Source organism: Leuciscus leuciscus (assembly GCF_965113295.1).
Source record: "Leuciscus leuciscus genome assembly, chromosome: 16".
Lineage (NCBI taxonomy): Eukaryota > Metazoa > Chordata > Actinopteri > Cypriniformes > Leuciscidae > Leuciscus > Leuciscus leuciscus.
The window spans coordinates 35639020-35655993 of record NC_138740.1 but is presented as its reverse complement, the minus strand read 5'-3'; the positions used below and the strand labels follow the sequence as shown (position 1 = coordinate 35655993).

The 16974-nt window shown below is 38.2% G+C and overlaps 2 protein-coding genes across 3 annotated transcripts; both read right to left on the bottom strand.

Annotated features, from left to right (window-relative positions):
• Positions 1–3596: 3596 nt before the first annotated feature.
• On the bottom strand, positions 3597–7513 carry hnrnpabb (heterogeneous nuclear ribonucleoprotein A/Bb). 2 transcript variants are annotated; one of them, XM_082140502.1, is made up of 9 exons: positions 7378–7513; positions 6771–6944; positions 5565–5733; positions 5323–5481; positions 5079–5234; positions 4784–4877; positions 4534–4701; positions 4368–4453; positions 3597–4204 (listed from the first exon to the last, which is right to left on the bottom strand). In XM_082140502.1, the coding sequence occupies exons 2-8, from the start codon at positions 6923–6925 to the stop codon at positions 4383–4385; spliced, it is 972 nt and encodes a 323-aa protein (XP_081996628.1). In that variant the 5' UTR covers positions 6926–6944; positions 7378–7513; the 3' UTR covers positions 3597–4204; positions 4368–4382. The 2 variants fall into 2 exon arrangements, with proteins under 2 accessions (XP_081996628.1, XP_081996629.1); XM_082140503.1 differs by having other exon boundaries at positions 5103–5234.
• A 1284-nt stretch (positions 7514–8797) lies between these two features.
• Positions 8798–16278, bottom strand: LOC309477295 (small ribosomal subunit protein RACK1-like). The gene is made up of 8 exons (XM_082140504.1): positions 16076–16278; positions 14911–15082; positions 13794–13941; positions 12889–12984; positions 12507–12617; positions 11678–11818; positions 9749–9859; positions 8798–8935 (listed from the first exon to the last, which is right to left on the bottom strand). The coding sequence occupies exons 1-8, from the start codon at positions 16182–16184 to the stop codon at positions 8870–8872; spliced, it is 954 nt and encodes a 317-aa protein (XP_081996630.1). The 5' UTR covers positions 16185–16278; the 3' UTR covers positions 8798–8869.
• Between the last annotated feature and the right edge of the window lie 696 nt (positions 16279–16974).

Genomic DNA, 16974 nt, shown 5'->3' with positions numbered 1-16974 from the left:
GGGGCACGACTATGATGAGGGGCACTTCCACTTCTTTGAACAACTCACTGTAGCTGTGTGTCCGCCGGCATTTTGACAGTCAAAAATAGTCGATCTCCGAATGCAACGTAACAGGGAGGAGAGTAAAGATGGAAAGCTCCTAAAGCTCAGTTCCATATAAATTCACAGATAATTTGTTGTTTTGTCGTTAGTGAAAATCAATATTGACCTTGTATTTGAAAAAGGATCCTCATATAAGAAACAATACTAAAATTCAGAGTCAGTTCATTCTCATTCGGAGATCGACTATTTTTGACTGTCAAAATGCCGGCAGACACAGCTATAGTGAGCTGTTCAAAATCTCTTTAGTAAACTCTGTGTACACAAACAATGTTCTCAATGCTGGAGTTCATGTGTAGAGCCTCTGGTGATACTTCCAGCAAAGTTTCATGTTGCGTCGAGCCTTCTTAGTGTTTTAAAAATAGCGATTTTTGATGCTATCATAGTCGTGCCCCAAACACTCCCATTCAAAAGGCAATTTGACCGAAAACGAAAATACGGTCAAACTTAAAAGTGGCGTTTCCATTCTAATTATGCTTTTAAACAAAAGTTTGCCTCGGGTAGATTCACAAAAAGACGCTAGGTTGCATTTTGGCGAGAGTTACGCTATAATGGAATCAATGCCTTCATGCCATCAAGTAGCACCAAAGACTGTCCAGAGGCTCACTGATGCCCTGATCCAGGTCTAGGAGGAGATCCCCCAGGACACCATCCGTCATCTCATCAGGAGCATGCCCAGATGTTGTGGCACGTGGGCAGGGTTTGAAATTCACACCCGCCAAATGCGGCGTGTTCCTATGTTTACTCACTTTGCTGGGGAAGTCTGTGTAAGCCAAATCTGTGCGGATTTAGCGCAAATACTCAACTCGTGAGTCATCATGATTTATTAAATACAGCGTATCAAGTATCTGGCTTACTTGAGCATACACATCACTACGCAACAAATAATGGCGCACTTGTTTATTTGCATTGAAGCAATAGCGAAGATTAAGATTTGGTTAACAGAAAATACATTGTTATTTTCCAACATCCTAAATGTTCTTTGTACCGTATTGATCTGTCCACCAAAAACACATTTTTGGTAAAAAAAGGATGAGAATGAACGAGGAAGGGAGGAGATTGCTTGATGACAGGATTTTGTTTGAATAAGAAATGAATGTATGAAATCCCAATTTTATTTATATATATATATATATATATATATATATATATATATACACAGGCTATATATATTCACACATGTGTGTGTGTGTGTGTGTGTGTGTGTGTGTGTGTGTGTGTGTGTGTGTGTGTGTGTGTGTGTGTGTGTATAAATAAGCTGTGATGTAGTTAATCTACTTAATTTCTTCTTTTTTGGTTAGTAGAAGTTCTGAATGGCTGATAACTTAAAAAAATGAGTAGCCAAATTGGCCAGTGGGTGAAAAAGTTAATTTCAAACCCTGCACGTGGGGTATGTGTGGCACGTACAATATATATTTTGTACACACAATTGAAATGTGTATTTTATTCAAAAACGAATTTGTTCTGAAATAACATTAGGGTTTTAATGGTACAGACATTCAATTTGAATTAAGAATCAGTTTGAGATGCTGTGTAAACACTAGCAGTAATTCATTTCAGTCATTAAAAGTCATTGTGAAAATCAACTTGGTGATTTTGAACCGTATTTTTCCATCTGTGCAGCATTCTGTCGGCTAATTAACCTCATAAACAAAAGGCTAGTATTTAAATATTTCTATAACCAAATATGTGAATAATTAAACATGTCTAAAGTACAGACTTTTGGGAACCCTATCAATAACGGTAGTTCACCCAAAAATGAAAATTATCTCCTCATTTAGGCTAGGCTACTCACCCTCGATCGTGTTGTTCCAAACCCGCAAGACTTTCGTTCATCTTCGGGACACAAATGAAGATATTTCTTGATGAAATCTGAGAGCCTTCTGTCCCTCCATTGACAGTATATGCAACTACCACTTTGACGCTTCAAAAAGTTAATAAAAAGATCGTAAAACTAAACCATATTGAGCGGTTTAGACCAAGTTTTCTGAAGAAACTCGATCGCTTAACGTTATATGATGAGCTCTTTTAATTTAGAGAGAATTTAATTCTCTTTTGGTCAACAAAAACTTCTCGGGTTAACTTAATGTTCTCTTTAATGTTAAATCTCTCTGAAATCACACTATTTACTCATTTAATTAAGCAATTCAATAAAGAGTTTTGTAAACTAGGCTAATGTTAGTCAGTCAGCAAAAACTAAATGACCGTTAATTTTTAAATTACACTAGCGCGCGCATCTTTCTGTGGAAGAATCGCGCGCAGTAAAAGTTACAACCACATGTATTTATTATTTGTATGCTTTTCATTCGACGCTTAACCTTGGCGTAACATTTTTAGCTATAAATTGGATTTATCTTAAAATTAATGCGTTTTGACTGATCTAATCCAGCTGTTTTAATAAACTCTATCTGCAAAATATACTTTGTTTATGAAAGATTACACATTTCAGCATAACATAATTATGAAAATAAAACCTAAAAATAATAAATAACTAGCAGGGAACGTTCTTTTTAGATTGCAAAGATAAAAAGGAAGAAAATCAAACCTACAGAGAACATTCCTAGAACGTTATTTGGTTCCCCAAAAATAACCAAAAGGGAAGAATATGGTAACGTTTAGTGTTTGCTGGGAAACAACATATAAACCAGCACAGTCTGGGTTAGTCACTTCAAGTAATCTAAATAAGATTAATTTTAAACGGGTAATTTATGCATTAAGTTTCATTGGAATGACACCAATTGAAACTCAATGTAAAATATCCCCAGCATATTTAGACATTTCATATGACCAAACACCAAATTAAGAGATAGTACAAAGATCTAATTGCAATCCAATTAAAGACGCAAAAAGATCACTTCTGCCATCAATACTGTGGGCTACAATACAAGACAGTGTGCTTTGATACATACTGCAGATTTAGCAAATGTAGACAAAGTATTCGATGCATATAGGAAAGTTGCATGTTGCACTGTATACATATAGTATGTAACGCAGCAATTATAAGACTATAACATCAGTACACAACTTCAAACTGAAAACCAAATCATGAATAGAAAGTCAAAATAAGGTTCCTTAAGATTTAGTTGCTTTATCCACCTTATTTTAACTTGAATATGGAAGGCTTTTGGTATCGGCAGTTTCATTATTTGAGCTGTGCAAAAGCAGACCATTTTGCTACAAACTGGCATTAGTTACACCATTTTAGATTTTTATCACAAACCCATTGGTTTGGCATGTTCCTTCAGCAATAAATACCCATTTAGCTAATGAATTAGAAGTACTGCACATTCACAATGCTGGTTTGAAAAATAAGTTGAATAACAGTTTAGCAATTGCTATGCATGCAAAATATTTTTATATGTAAAAATGTAAGATCTTAAGTGATGGCTAATGCCAAATTAAGGGTTTTGAAGCCAAAATGTGTTAAATTGTCACAGCAAAAGTCATGATTAAAACCATTAACATTAATGTTATCAGTAAACAAGAACACTTCCAAAAAAACTTACAAGTCATTTATTTCTACCAAAAACACTATAGGAGCAATGCGACTGGTCGCTAGCAAATTTACTAATTGACAACTTAAGCAATATAACTGAAAAGGCAAAATCAAAAACAGTTTAAAATCAAAGCTAACAAAAGTGGAAAAATTTCCAGTCACTATTAGACATTACCCAAAAACGCTGACATTCACTAGACTCTGGTTTTTAAAAGACTCTCTCCTACACTATGCAACAACAGGATAAGCATAGTAAGCATCTGGAAACATTGAGAAAAATGTACTCAAAATCGTTTTATTTCAAAAGCTCTGGCAGCTCCCGAACCTCATGTGGCAAATCCAGTAGACATGTAAAATACAACCATACAATACATTATTCAAAAAAGGTACCAAAAAGTACAGTAAAAATAACACTTCCATCTCTGGAAATGTGGACAAAAGGAAAATAAAATAAAAATAAAAATGTGGAAGTGTGACTTTGCTTCCCCTATTATCGGTTCTGTACAAATGGGTCATGATCTTGTCCGGTAAAAGGAAAGAGTCTGCATGTGTGTGTGAACTGTTGTCGGCTTCACTGTCAGACTCATGGTTTTTGGGAATACGTCAGTCCTGTGGAAAAAAATGGAGACACATGGTCAGTGGCAACACGGGTTTGAAATCATCAAGACAGAGAAATGTAAAGCAGCTTCGATAGAAAAGGCAAAACACATGGTCATTGGTTGTACATTTTACAAAAATCAATCAGCATCCATTTGATAAATGCATACGCTACCTGTTCTGCATGTGATCAGTATGGCTTGTAGCTACTCTGGTGACCTCCGCGTCTCGGTGTCTTTCCATAGCTTGCGCTGCCCTGGGCTGAGAAAAACAACATAACTGAGTGAACGTCGAAGGGACACCAAAGAATTATCATAAGTGTCTGGAAGATGCAAACTTACTGTAGTCATAACCACCACCATATCCATAATATGGAGAGGAATAGTCGTAGCTGCCATAGCCACCGTAACCGCCATATCCCTGCTGGCCACCGTAACCACCATAGCCTTGGTTCCCATAGCCCTGGTTCCAGTAGCTGTTATATCCCTGGTTCCAGTTCTGGTTTTGGCCTGAGGAAACAGATGTTGCAAGTTCAGACTGGTTTTTATTAATGCCGCTGTTGGTGAAACGCTCATAAAGCACGCCTCTTACCCCCACGACCCCTGCCGCGACCTCCGAACCCTCCGCGGGCGCCGTACTGCTGCTGCTGGTAGATTTCCTTGGGCTGAGCGATTTTGATCTCGCACTGATTATCAGAGACAAAACGGATGAGAGCAAAGCCAGACTGTAACAGGCCGAATAAAACTTATATGCACTAATAAAAAGCGGTTATAAATCAATACAACAGTTGTAATCAAGCAACTGTGCACACCCACAAATCAACTTCATTTACCCACCATAACCATGCATCTATTGCAAAAGTATGAGAGAATAAAAATATACATACAAGGTCTTCCTCTCCATTCGTTACCTTGCTTCCGCTAACGTTATGGTATTTCTTCTCAACTATCTTTTTGACAGCAGATTCTTCCTTGAATGTGATGAAAACAAAACCCCTCCTTTTGTTTGTTTTTGGATCCGTTGGAAGTTCGATATTTTCCATCTGCAAGCATAAACGATAAAGCATTAAAGCTGGCAGACAACACAAGTTTATTTTTATTTATTTTTACGCTCAATGGTAAAAACCTCACCTCTCCGAAGGCCCCAAAGTATTCACGGATCTTCTCTTCTGCGGTTTCAGGGTTAAGGCCACCAACAAATATTTTCTTGACTGGCTCTTTCTTCATGGCCATGGCTTTCTTGGGATCGATCTGTCTGCCATCTAGTCTGTGTTCCTTTTGCTGTAGCACCTTTTAAAAGAAACAAAAAACATTGAAAACATCTGCCACCCAGTATGTATTTGTACTGGAGAGAAGCGAAAGCATCCATATACCTTGTCCACACTTTCTGCTTCTTTGAACAAGATGAACCCAAACCCTCGTGACCGGCCGGTGTTTGAATCCATCTTTATGGTGCAGTCTGTCACCTCTCCGAACTTTGAGAAGTAATCCTTTAGATCTTTCTTACTGGTGTCCCAGCTGAGTCCTCCAACAAACATTTTACTGCATAAAGAAAAAGACAAAGTGATTGAGACCCTGCATCAAACCACAAACAAGGCAAACTCATAGCATCATATAGTACCATAACTGCAACAGTCAGGTTCAGGAAGAAAAATCTGCTTTAAATAACTGGGTTCAACATTGGCATTCTGGATAGAAAAACTACATTACCCATGATTCTGCAGAGAAATACCCACCAATCAGAGAGTGATGTAATCAAGTCTCATAACCCATCTTGTATATTTAAACACATATTTTACAATAAAACATTGCTTCTATTCGAACAAACTTGAATTCTATATTTCTCAATATTTACACTTGACTCATGGAATGTAGTTATTTCCCTCCCATTAAAGCACTGTCGTTTGTAAAATTCAACTCAATTTTTGCCATTCTTAAGACTGTTAAAAAAATAAAACCCTATGAAAAAATGCTTCCAGAAATCCAAAACTGCTTAAAGTGGGCGGGGACTAATGTACTTGCTTGTGCCAATTCTAAAGTCTATTGGATAAACCAGTGTCCACACAAACTACATTAGGGACCGTTTCCAGGCAACCACATACACCTTGGCCAAAGTATTTTACCATGAGGAAGAACTGGGTTTCAATAGTTAGGATTTGATACAAGGAATAAGCCACTTAAAGGGATAGTTCACCTAAGAATGGATATTGTAATCATTTACTCACCCTCAAGTCTCTTTATTACCAACATTCTTCAAAATACCATCGATTTGGAACAACTTGAGGGTGATAAAATGCTCACTCGTTTTAGGGTGAACTATCCCTTTAAGACGGCAGGTTAGTGATTTTACCGCGGTAACTTTAGTTCGCGTACCGGCAGATCTTAACGGCAGCTGCCAGCACCCGCCAGCGTGAATTTCAACACCAAACAACCCTCATCTCCAACAATGAGCACAACACCGGGCAGTAAACCACCCCACCCCCCTCTATTAACAAAGACACATGGCGCCAAGAAACACGACTTAAAACACACGGTCTACACCAAGCATGAAAACGCGATTAAACTCTGAATATTCTTACCCGGCATCTTCCTCGCCCTTGCTGGCGTCAATCTGTCCTCCATCTCCGTTCTCCTCGTCCTCCACCGCGGCCTCCTCCGTGAGCTCCGCTCCGTTCACATCCTCCTCGTTCCCGTTCTCGGAGGTCTCCATAAACTGCTGCTCTGCGTCGGCCATTTTAGTCTCTTTTGATCACCTTTGGATTACAAATGATTAAGGTTTAACAGTTAGCTCGCGGTGTGGAATAAGAGGGACGGTGCTAGAATAATAGAGCAGCAACACGGTCACGCTATTAGATTTAGCGCACAAAAGCTCGATTTTAGGTCTTAGCTTATTAAATGCACAAGAAAACAGATTAAAATCAAGCGCGAAAACGTGTTAGAAGCGTATAATAAACGCATCTGTCTTATGAAAACAAACAAAAGATTAATTCAGGCCGTTTGCAGAAAGCTAAAGCAGCATGCAAAGCTAAACTAGCTAACGTTACACGATCTCGTCTAGAGTCGTTTTCAAGTACGCAGAACGCATAAAACAAGCTTTTTCATCTAATAATCTGTTTTACGTACAGTCTCGTTAAACATACTCTAACACAACACGGGAAGCGTGCGAAATTAAATTAACCGGCTTACTGTAAAATATTGGCGCTGAAACAGCCGCTTTCCAAGATGGACTCTCGCGTACTGTACCAACTCGTGGCCAATTTTATAGCACCGGATGAGCTCGTTTGAATAAAACAAGCTGTGACTGGATGACTGGGAGTGACCAAGCAATGATAACGATCTTTGATTGGTCAGGGACTGTAAAAGCCCCGCCCCGTTATGGTTTCCTCTTGCGCACTTCTTTTCTGCTCAAACGCTTTAGCACGAGATGTTCAAACTAAGCGCGTGCACGACACAACACGATAGTAAGAGAGCGTTGTGCAATCAAACACAATGAATACAAGCGTGTACAACACTATATAATATATAGAAGGTTTTTTGTATACATTTGTTAGGCTTCCCAATCACTTTTATTAATTTCTCCCCCGTCGTCGATGAAGGACTGCACTCACTAAGAGGAATTTCTAGTATATATTTTATATCTAGTATATACTCTAAATATTTTAGAGCCGAGTATAACCACAAGAATATGTTAACTTTCGATTTCTTTCATAACTTTGAAACTCTTTTCATGAACCTTTCAATCCTGGAAAATCTCGATGTAAAATTCCCTGATTTGTTTAGGTTTTCCTTGACTATGGGAACAGTGTACTTGCACGCTTCAATGTAAGAGTTAAAGGTTTGGGTTTTTATAAACGTTATTTCTTTCTGTACATCATTCAGTACGTCACCATTACTATCATTATAAAGCACCACCCAGAACTTTTTAGTACAATCTCTCTACACATGCATCTTCTATTGACATTAAAGCAAAATTTGCTGATTGTAAAGAATTTATCAAAAACAAGATGTTTTAACCATTTTTACTGAACTTTGGACAACTTTTTCAAATGACCTTAAGGGCATATTAATATGCATTTTCTATAGACACATCCTTTGCATGATATAAATGTATTTATTTTGCCACAGTTACTACATGTTGCATATGGGTGCTTTAATTTGATCTGACTTTAAACTGATAAGTTGCTTATAAGCTGTATTCATCTTCCCAAGTAAAAACGAGAGTAAAAGAGACTCCCAGACCTAAAACACTAAAGGTTTAAGTGTGACATGGTGTGATTTTATAGCACTGAACAAAAACAATTAGACATTCAACTCAGAAAAATCAGCAACGTTTTATGTAAGAAACAATCAGACAGCAGGTATCTGAAATTATCAATGCTTTGCTGAAGTATTCACAGAATCCAGCCTTTTCTTTCTACCCAATTTAATTGTTCTACAAAAAGTCTCAAACTGATGCATAAACAGCCTCAAGTAGATCAATATGGCATTAAATCATGAGTAATATAAATAAAGCAGTTTTTTATAACAAAGAGAACAGCTGAATTGCACTGATTTAGTACAACAAACTGCCATTATTAACACAAAAGAAAAACAATTACAAGGTCCCTTTAATCATTTCATCATTTATTTTTTATTAAATTTTTCCACATGTTGTATTCTGTTCTTGGAATCGACATCTTTATCGGGTTCCGACGGTCACCTGCCAAACTCTGATCAGGTTGTCTGTGTATCCAGCAAAGAGAGTCTGAGGGGAAAAAAGAAAAGAAAGTGTAATTAATATAACCTTTTTGTTTGTCCACTGGTTTATGTTTAAGTTTATCCACTGGACTCATACACTAATGCCACAAATCACCCAGAGATGCATCATCCGAACCGATGCTGATTATCTGCAAAGTAACCTCATCACACACACATTAAAGGGCCTTTCACACCGAGTGCGATTAAACGGTGCGAATGTACGTCGCGATGACACTCTTGAATTGAAACAATGGATCCCGATGGAGCTATTCACACCGGGCGTGATCAATCGCAGCATGACAAAGCAAGTTTTTGTTTTTTTCGGCTAGTGTGTTGATTTTTCCCCCCCTCAGCCAGCGATGAAACTCGTCCAGTTATATCTGAGCTTACCCGAGCCTCTGCTGTTGCACAAAGGTGTGAGAGAGGTGGCGCTGTTTTGAAAACCAGTGTGAACACCGAAGAAAAGTATTCAGAACAGAGAAGAAAATGGATTTTAAGTGTTATCATTGGTGTCTGAGAACAGATTTATTCTGACATGTTCTTCATACCGATTATTATTTCTTTATTTTCCACTAAATTATGCGATTTGAAGAGCTTGAAACAGCACACAGAGCGCCGTTTTCTTCCCTGTGTGTGTGTGTGTGTTATGAGTCAGAGAGCGCATTCGCTCTAGAGCTGTCAATCATATTGTGTGATCAATCATAACTCCTGCCTTTAATTCCGAAGGACGACGTTGAGTTAATTTCCTCGTTCTGAGTTCCACACATAAACAACGAACAGTGCCATGTTCAGTGTGCAAGGGCCTGTGGGAAGCTCTTACCTGTCCATCAGCAGACCAGGCCAGAGACGTGCACTGGGGCGGCTCAGCCTTGCTGTTAGTGGTGATGACCTCCTGTCTGAGCTCATCAACAATGATCTTTCCCTCCAGATCCTGTGGAGAGACAGAGAGAGAGAGAGAGAGAGAGAGAGAGAGAGAGAGAGAGAGAGAGAGAGAGAGAGAGAGAGAAGTAATGTGAGAAGAGTGACTGGAACCATTTCAAAACCATTCAAAAGCCAAAGATGAATCATCCTATTCATTCAAGTAGATTCAAAATGTTTATTGCAAATAAAAATCTATTTTAAAATCAGTGTTTCTGCACAGTTTTATGCTAAATGACTATTAGTGTATGATATTTAATCTTTTTATATAAGGTTTATATATGTTTATAGGTTTATATATATATATATGATTCACTTTTTTAGTGGTGGCAAATTAATCGTTAAACGAGTAATTTTTTTTAAATGGACAGTTTGAGAATTATTTACCAAAATTAATTGAACTTGCCAAATTTAATTCCATTGTCTTTTTTAAATGTAACGAATTACAATGACTTCCGGTGTTGATTTTCAGTGGAGACACAAATTAATCGTTAAATGTAACTGATTGAACTAAATGAAACACGATTGTAACTGATTCACCAAAATAAACGGAACTTGTACATTTTAAATGTAACGTGTTGCACTGACATTCAGGGATAATTAGCATATTCATGGGTCTGCGTATAGAGACAGAGCGTATTTAGGCCACGCCCACATCCAGGGGGAAAACAAAGCAACTGTCTCCATTGACTTTGCATTGCGAGAGGCTGCCTCCTTGTCATTTCTTGCTTCTAACAAAAGACAGAAAAATGTGCTGTGTGACAAGGTGTACAGCAAAGAAGCTAAAAAACCCAGAAATAAGTTTTATTAGCTCTCGACCCCAAAAAACGAGTGTTTAGAACATAAAAGTGGATACAGGCAGTTGAGACAGAGCGTCACGTGTCTCATTTCTCTGAGAACTAACGTACGCCCGCTGGAGGAGACTGTAATCGGCAACACAGGATAGTTTATCTTACAGAAATATAATATATAAAACTGACATTTGGATATTTGGCTCACCAGTGACCAAATGTTTAACTTACTGCACACGTGGTGTATTTTTAGTGCATACTGAGTGTCAGGATCCCACAATTTACCCATTCGTTCCAGCCTGTATCCACTTTTATGTCCTCAAACGCTCGTTTTTTGGGGTCGACAGCTTATGAAAACTTATTTCTGGGTTTCTTAGCTTGTTTGCTGTACACCTTGTCACATAGCAGCTTTTAGGCATTATTCTGTCTTTTCTTAGAAGCAAGAAATGACAAGGAGGCAGCCTCTCGCAATGCAAAGTCAATGGAGACAGTTGCTTTGTTTTCCCCCTTGGTGGGCGTGGTCTTCAGCTTATGATGCGTTGCGCTCTGTCTCTATACTAATGAAGCAAGGGTGTAGGGTTAGGGCTACAGTCAAGCTAATTTAAAGGGTTTTTTGTGTCATTTTGGGGATCTAAGATGAGGTATACATTAATTTACTACAGATTTATTACTTTATTAAGTGCTGACACAAATGAAATGGACAATTCAACTCATTCACCAAATTTAATTGAACTTACCAATACCATTTACTAATGCCATCTTCATAAAATATTACAATGATTTTCAATGTTGATGAATTGAAATCGCCAGTTGACCATTATGATTTCTCAATGATACCGCTATAAAGCCAATATAAAAATGTAAAATACTGACTGACTGTCCAGCATCACTAAAGTTCACAAACTACATGCATAGTTGAAGCAGAGTTGTGATACTTAATGTAAAATGAGTGAAACTACAATAAATTAGAGCATCACAAAACTGACCCAATACAGCCAAGAACATGTTTTGATGTGAAAAGGACAGAAAGCTGATCGTACCCAGATCTTGATGCTCGGCCCAGTGGCGGCACACAGCCAGTATCTGTTGGGGCTGAAGCAGAGAGCGTTGATCACGTCACCGCCGTCCAGCGTGTAAAGATGCTTGCCTTCGTTCAGATCCCAAAGCATGGCCTGTCCATCCTGAAGACAGAGACACAGGGAACGTCAAACCTCCACATCATTTATAAAGTCATCCAGCATAACGAGGGCACAGAACTGCCCGAGAAACGTGAAGGTCAATCATTAGCCTCAAAGGTCACATTTAGTGTTGTGTCTTTCATCAACATGACTGAAAATTATCATCCTCGTTCTTAAAATTGGACCCCAATCCAAAATTTTTGAAGGGCAGCTATATAGTTTCATAAATAAAGACCCAATTTATACTGTAAACAAAACAAAAAAAATCTATATTATAAATGTGTAAAATATTATTTTGATATATACTAAATTAAATTTTGTATTAATTTAAATACATTTTTTATTTTAATCCATTTATTTATTTTAAGCTTATTTTTTATTATGCATTTATTTTTGTATGTAAAAAGACCCAATTAAAAACAAAACAAAATGATAAATGGAAAATATTTGGTTTCTGTTATGCTAGATTTTTATGTTTTTTATTAATTTAAATTAAAAGCATTTATAAAAATGTATTTATTTGAAACATATTTTTTATTATTTATGTATTTTTGTCAATTGTTTCCACCGCTGTTCACTAAACTCCCTCTCTGTCCCCTGGGGGTCACCGGACCCCAGTTTGAAAACCCCTTGTCTATACATTTTGATAAAGTTCAACGTTCAGATTTGGAGCATAAACAGTGAAACGGACCTTTCCTCCAGATGCACAGAGGGAGCCATCGGGGGACACCGTGACGGTGTTCAGGAATCCCGTGTGACCGATGTGATTGGTCTTCAGCTTGCAGTTGGCCAGATTCCACACCTGAAACAAACAAAACACTATCAGTGAAAAGTCACTCATGTGGAGCCCCCTAATGGGACATGGAAACAAATATGAGATGTGAGGGAAAAAATTAGGGATGCACCGAAATTCAGTCGGAAAAAGGTTTTTGGCCGAAAGAGAAAAAAGGCTGAAAATATACGCTGAAAATATGCCGCTATTACAGCCATATTTTTTTGTAAAGCTGCTTAAAAACAATGTGCATTGTGAAAAGCTCTATATAAGACCTAAACACTGGTGTGTTAGTTCTCACCTTCACCATCTTGTCCCAGCCGCAGGAGACGATGATGGGGTTACTGCTGTTCGGGGAGAAACGGACACAGGACACCCACTCGGTGTGACTCTCGTCCTGAGGAACAACACAAGCATCTCAGTGTGGATCAGACATCAGCTCAGCTAACAGAGTTAAACCCGTCAAACCTGACATATGAAATTAAAGTCTGAAAAAACTCTTCTTTTTTTAAATGGAGCCATTAATTAAACCTTTAGACAAATAATTTTTTTTTAAAGTTTTTGTTGAGTATGATATTTGATGCATCAGGCTTTTATGGCTCGTATCATTTTGTTCAGAGGCTCAAACTGGGCAAAAATATGAGCTGATATTTAAACGGTCTGATAGCTTGTAATGTAAATCACTGAGGTTCTTATTACAGTATAACAGACTTACTTTATAAATTGCATATAAATATCAGTTATTACTGTGTCTATATCTGTCTTAGTAAGTAGTTTTAAATCATATAATGGAATGTATTACTATGATGATTGAGAGATGATCATATTGGAGACTCAATTTTTTTTTTAAATGGATATATGGATAATCAAGTAAACCTACATTGCTTCAGTCCAGTAAGTGTTCATCTAGAAATATTAATAATATAAAAGTTATGTTTGTTCACAGCAAAAAGACAGGTGAACCATGAGCTGATGGACATTTTTACAATTACACTAAAAGTCCTTTTTAGTGTAAAAAAGGACTTTTGCTAAAAGTCTAAAAAAAGTATTTTTCAGCAAAGTTTGATCATGTTGATCATTTACAGGCCTTAGAAAGTTGCATTTGAAATATGATGCGGTGGGCTTTATAGGGTTAGGTCAGTGATCAGGCTGAGATGTCACTGCTGACCCAGACTAACACTCAGACTAACCCACAGTTCCTCTCACCTGGATGGTGTACTTGCAGACGCCCAGGGTGTTCCACAGCTTGATGGTCTTGTCCCGAGAGCCGGACACGATCTGACGGTTATCAGCGGAGAACGCCACGCTCAGCACATCCTTGGTGTGGCCCACAAAACGACGGGTCGTGGTTCCACTAAAACGACATTTGAAGAGCAAAAGGTCACAAACATAAGGGCTATCCAGTGCAGACAGTCTCAGTAATATTGCAAGCCAGAGGCGACAGTGGCAAGAAACCCAAACTCCATCAGGAGACAGAACGGAGAAAAAAACCTTGGGAGAAACCAGGCTCAGTCACAGAGTACGATTATAGGTCATAAGTCAGACTGGATCAAAACATTCAAAACATTGAATCCAGTTCCATCTGGTTGAAGATCGGATTCGGCACGCCGGCATAGTAGTTGAGGATCTGTCAAAATGCCATTTTTTGGTTTGAATTTCAAAATAAAATGGACAGAATTTGAACGCTGAGACTCGCTTCATATCAGAAGAAACAAGGCACACACTCTTTGAGATTATTGGATGGGAAAAAACACAGACCTGGAAACCCTAGCTTGAACTACCGGTGATTCACAGGGTCAAATAGAGCCAGCTTTAACACAGATATTTTCTATATTTTGCAAACACAAATAAGTGACACTATATAAATGTGCTAAATACAAAATAAACAGGACCAACAAACAAACAAACATACTAACAGCCAAACACAAGTCAATACTGATAACTCCTGTGTGTGTGTAAAAATGTAAGTGTATGATATCGCTATTTTTTTCAACTGTTATTAAGGCCCTTGCATTCTCGTCCAAAATGTTCGCACGTTAAGAAATAAATACGACCTAATGTTGTGTCAATCACAACGTAGCAGCATTTTGAAGGTGTTTTGACAATTCAGAGCCAACAAATGACGAATATGAAAAATTCAGACTCAGAGTGCAAGGACCTTTAATGCATTATTGTCCAGTTAACCTGCCCTAAATTCAACACATGAGAGATTATATTCACACAGTGACACTTTTACACCCCCTTTTGATTGACAGGATATAATCTGGCCTGATCATCAGCTGTTTTTAGCTTTAATCAGCCGATACGACACCCTCGTACTCACGTGGTGAGGTCCCACAGACGCAGCGTCCCGTCCCACGAGCCGGACAGCGCAAACTGACCATCTGAAGAGATGACCACATCGCTCACGAAGTGTGAGTGTCCGCGCAGGGCTCGCTGAGGAATACCGTAGTTGGTCTCGTCACGGGTCAGCTTCCACATGATGACGGTCTTATCTAGAGGAACAAGAGCAGGAGACATGAAGATATTAGAGCAAGGGCTGTCGGGACGGTACAGTTAGTTGTCAAACATTGTTAGACAAATATGTGGCTTTATCCAGTATTTCTGGTCAATCCTTCAAAAATCAAAACGCATCATTAACAGCATTTTCATTAATAATAACCAACTATAACTAATGCCAGATATCATGCATTTGAATGCAATTACTAACTAGTTTAATGCCAGATGAACACTTACTCACATTTAGTGCAGAACTGTCATTTAATGTAAACCTATTTTTTTTTACACATCATATAATAACGGTAAAATATGCATAATTACACAAAACAGTAAATGTGTTTAATAAATAATACCTAAAAAACGTGTGGAATTTTAAAGTTATTTTGTACAACAACAAAAAAAGTACCATGATGAACCATGGAATTCAACGAAGTACCAACAGCATCACCGTACCATGGTAAAACCACAGTACTTTTTAATTGTAAGGAAGGCATTACTATTGTCCTTTATTGTGACGCTTTCTAATCCTGTAAAGTACCATGGTGTTACCGTAATACCATATTCTTGGGCATACTTCAGTTTAAGTACCTTGGACTATTATGTAAATACCATGGTAAATGAACACTGTAATCGTTCAGCATTATGTTAACACATAAAAAAAAATGACAATACCATGCTATTATCCATCACTTTACCACGGTACCAGCACAGTAAAGGTACTTTTTTGTAAGAAAGGCAGAACTTTGCAACTTTTCCTCTCCTGAAAAGTACTATGGTACTACCATGGTATCGTTGTAATACCATGTTTTGAACACACACCATGGTAAATGAACATTGTAATCATTCAGCAGCACTATATGTATGCGACCATGGTATTATGATCGGATATTATCGTCACTGTACCATGGTACCACCACAGCACTTGTTACTCTCGCTAAGAGCCCGTCAGACAGCTGTGGTTGGGCGGTAAAACTGTGTGTATCTGTCACCTCGGGACGCGGACAGAATCATGTCTGGAAACTGCGGAGTCGTGGCGATCTGGGTCACCCAGCCGTTGTGGCCCTTCAGGGTCCCTCTCACGGTCATCTGCTCGGTCATCTCGGCGCTCGGTACCGGTCGATGGCTGTAGATTGAGTTGGACGGACTGAAACGCCGCTATACTCAAGTTAACAGCACAGGAAAAGGACCGGCTCCACGCCGGAAGTACATATTCATGCCTGAGCAGAGACGGCGCAGTGCCTTGTGGGAGTTGTAGTGCGTCTGCAGCACATTGAAGTCTTTTTTTTTTATATAATAAAAATAAAAGATTTATTTCACAACATAAATTATTCGCAACCATACCATAAACATTAAATTTGAAATCGACGTTTTTTAAATAACAATAACAATAATTTGATAATAAACATATATTATAATATAATATAAAAATCAATAATAATAAATAACAATAATAATATACAAACAAGTTTCTATATACAAGACTATACAATATTGTACAGTTGACTGGAGGTCAAAATCATCAAAAATGTACAATGTGCATCCACTTCTACTATTAAATGACATTCAGAACTCTGTCACTTTTTTGTCCACATTTTGTCGACTCTTATTTTCGAGTTTTCCATTTTGTGAGAAACACGGGCAGAAAAAAAAGATATCCATTGTTTCCGCCCGGTTTCGAACCGGGGACCTTTCGCGTGTGAGGCGAACGTGATAACCACTACACTACGGAAACCTGCGTGGACGTGACGCACTGACTGCGGACCTTTGAATTTTCGTATGTGTTATGATACGTCTCCATCTAGTGGTGGCTGACAGAAAGTACAGTGCAGAAGTTCAACAAAATTCCACAAGATGTCGCTCAAGATCAACAGTGTCTCCAAAAAAGTAT

Bases quoted from the DNA above. Each gene is read 5' to 3' on its own strand.
- hnrnpabb (XM_082140502.1), bottom strand. From the start codon at position 6,925: ATGGCCGACGCAGAGCAGCAGTTTATGGAGACCTCCGAGAACGGGAAC. The intron at 5,734-6,770 runs GTAAGAATATTC...TTCTTTATGCAG, and splicing joins AAGGGCGAGGAAGATGCCGG to TAAAATGTTTGTTGGAGGAC. The intron at 5,235-5,322 runs GTGAGGTTTTTA...TTATGCTTGCAG, and splicing joins ACTTTGGGGCCTTCGGAGAG to ATGGAAAATATCGAACTTCC.
- LOC309477295 (XM_082140504.1), bottom strand. From the start codon at position 16,184: ATGACCGAGCAGATGACCGTGAGAGGGACCCTGAAGGGCCACAACGGC. The intron at 9,860-11,677 runs GTACGATCAGCT...GTCTCTCCACAG, and splicing joins GGCCGAGCATCAAGATCTGG to GATCTGGAGGGAAAGATCAT. The intron at 8,936-9,748 runs GTAAGAGCTTCC...TTTTCCCCTCAG, and splicing joins CCTGGTCTGCTGATGGACAG to ACTCTCTTTGCTGGATACAC.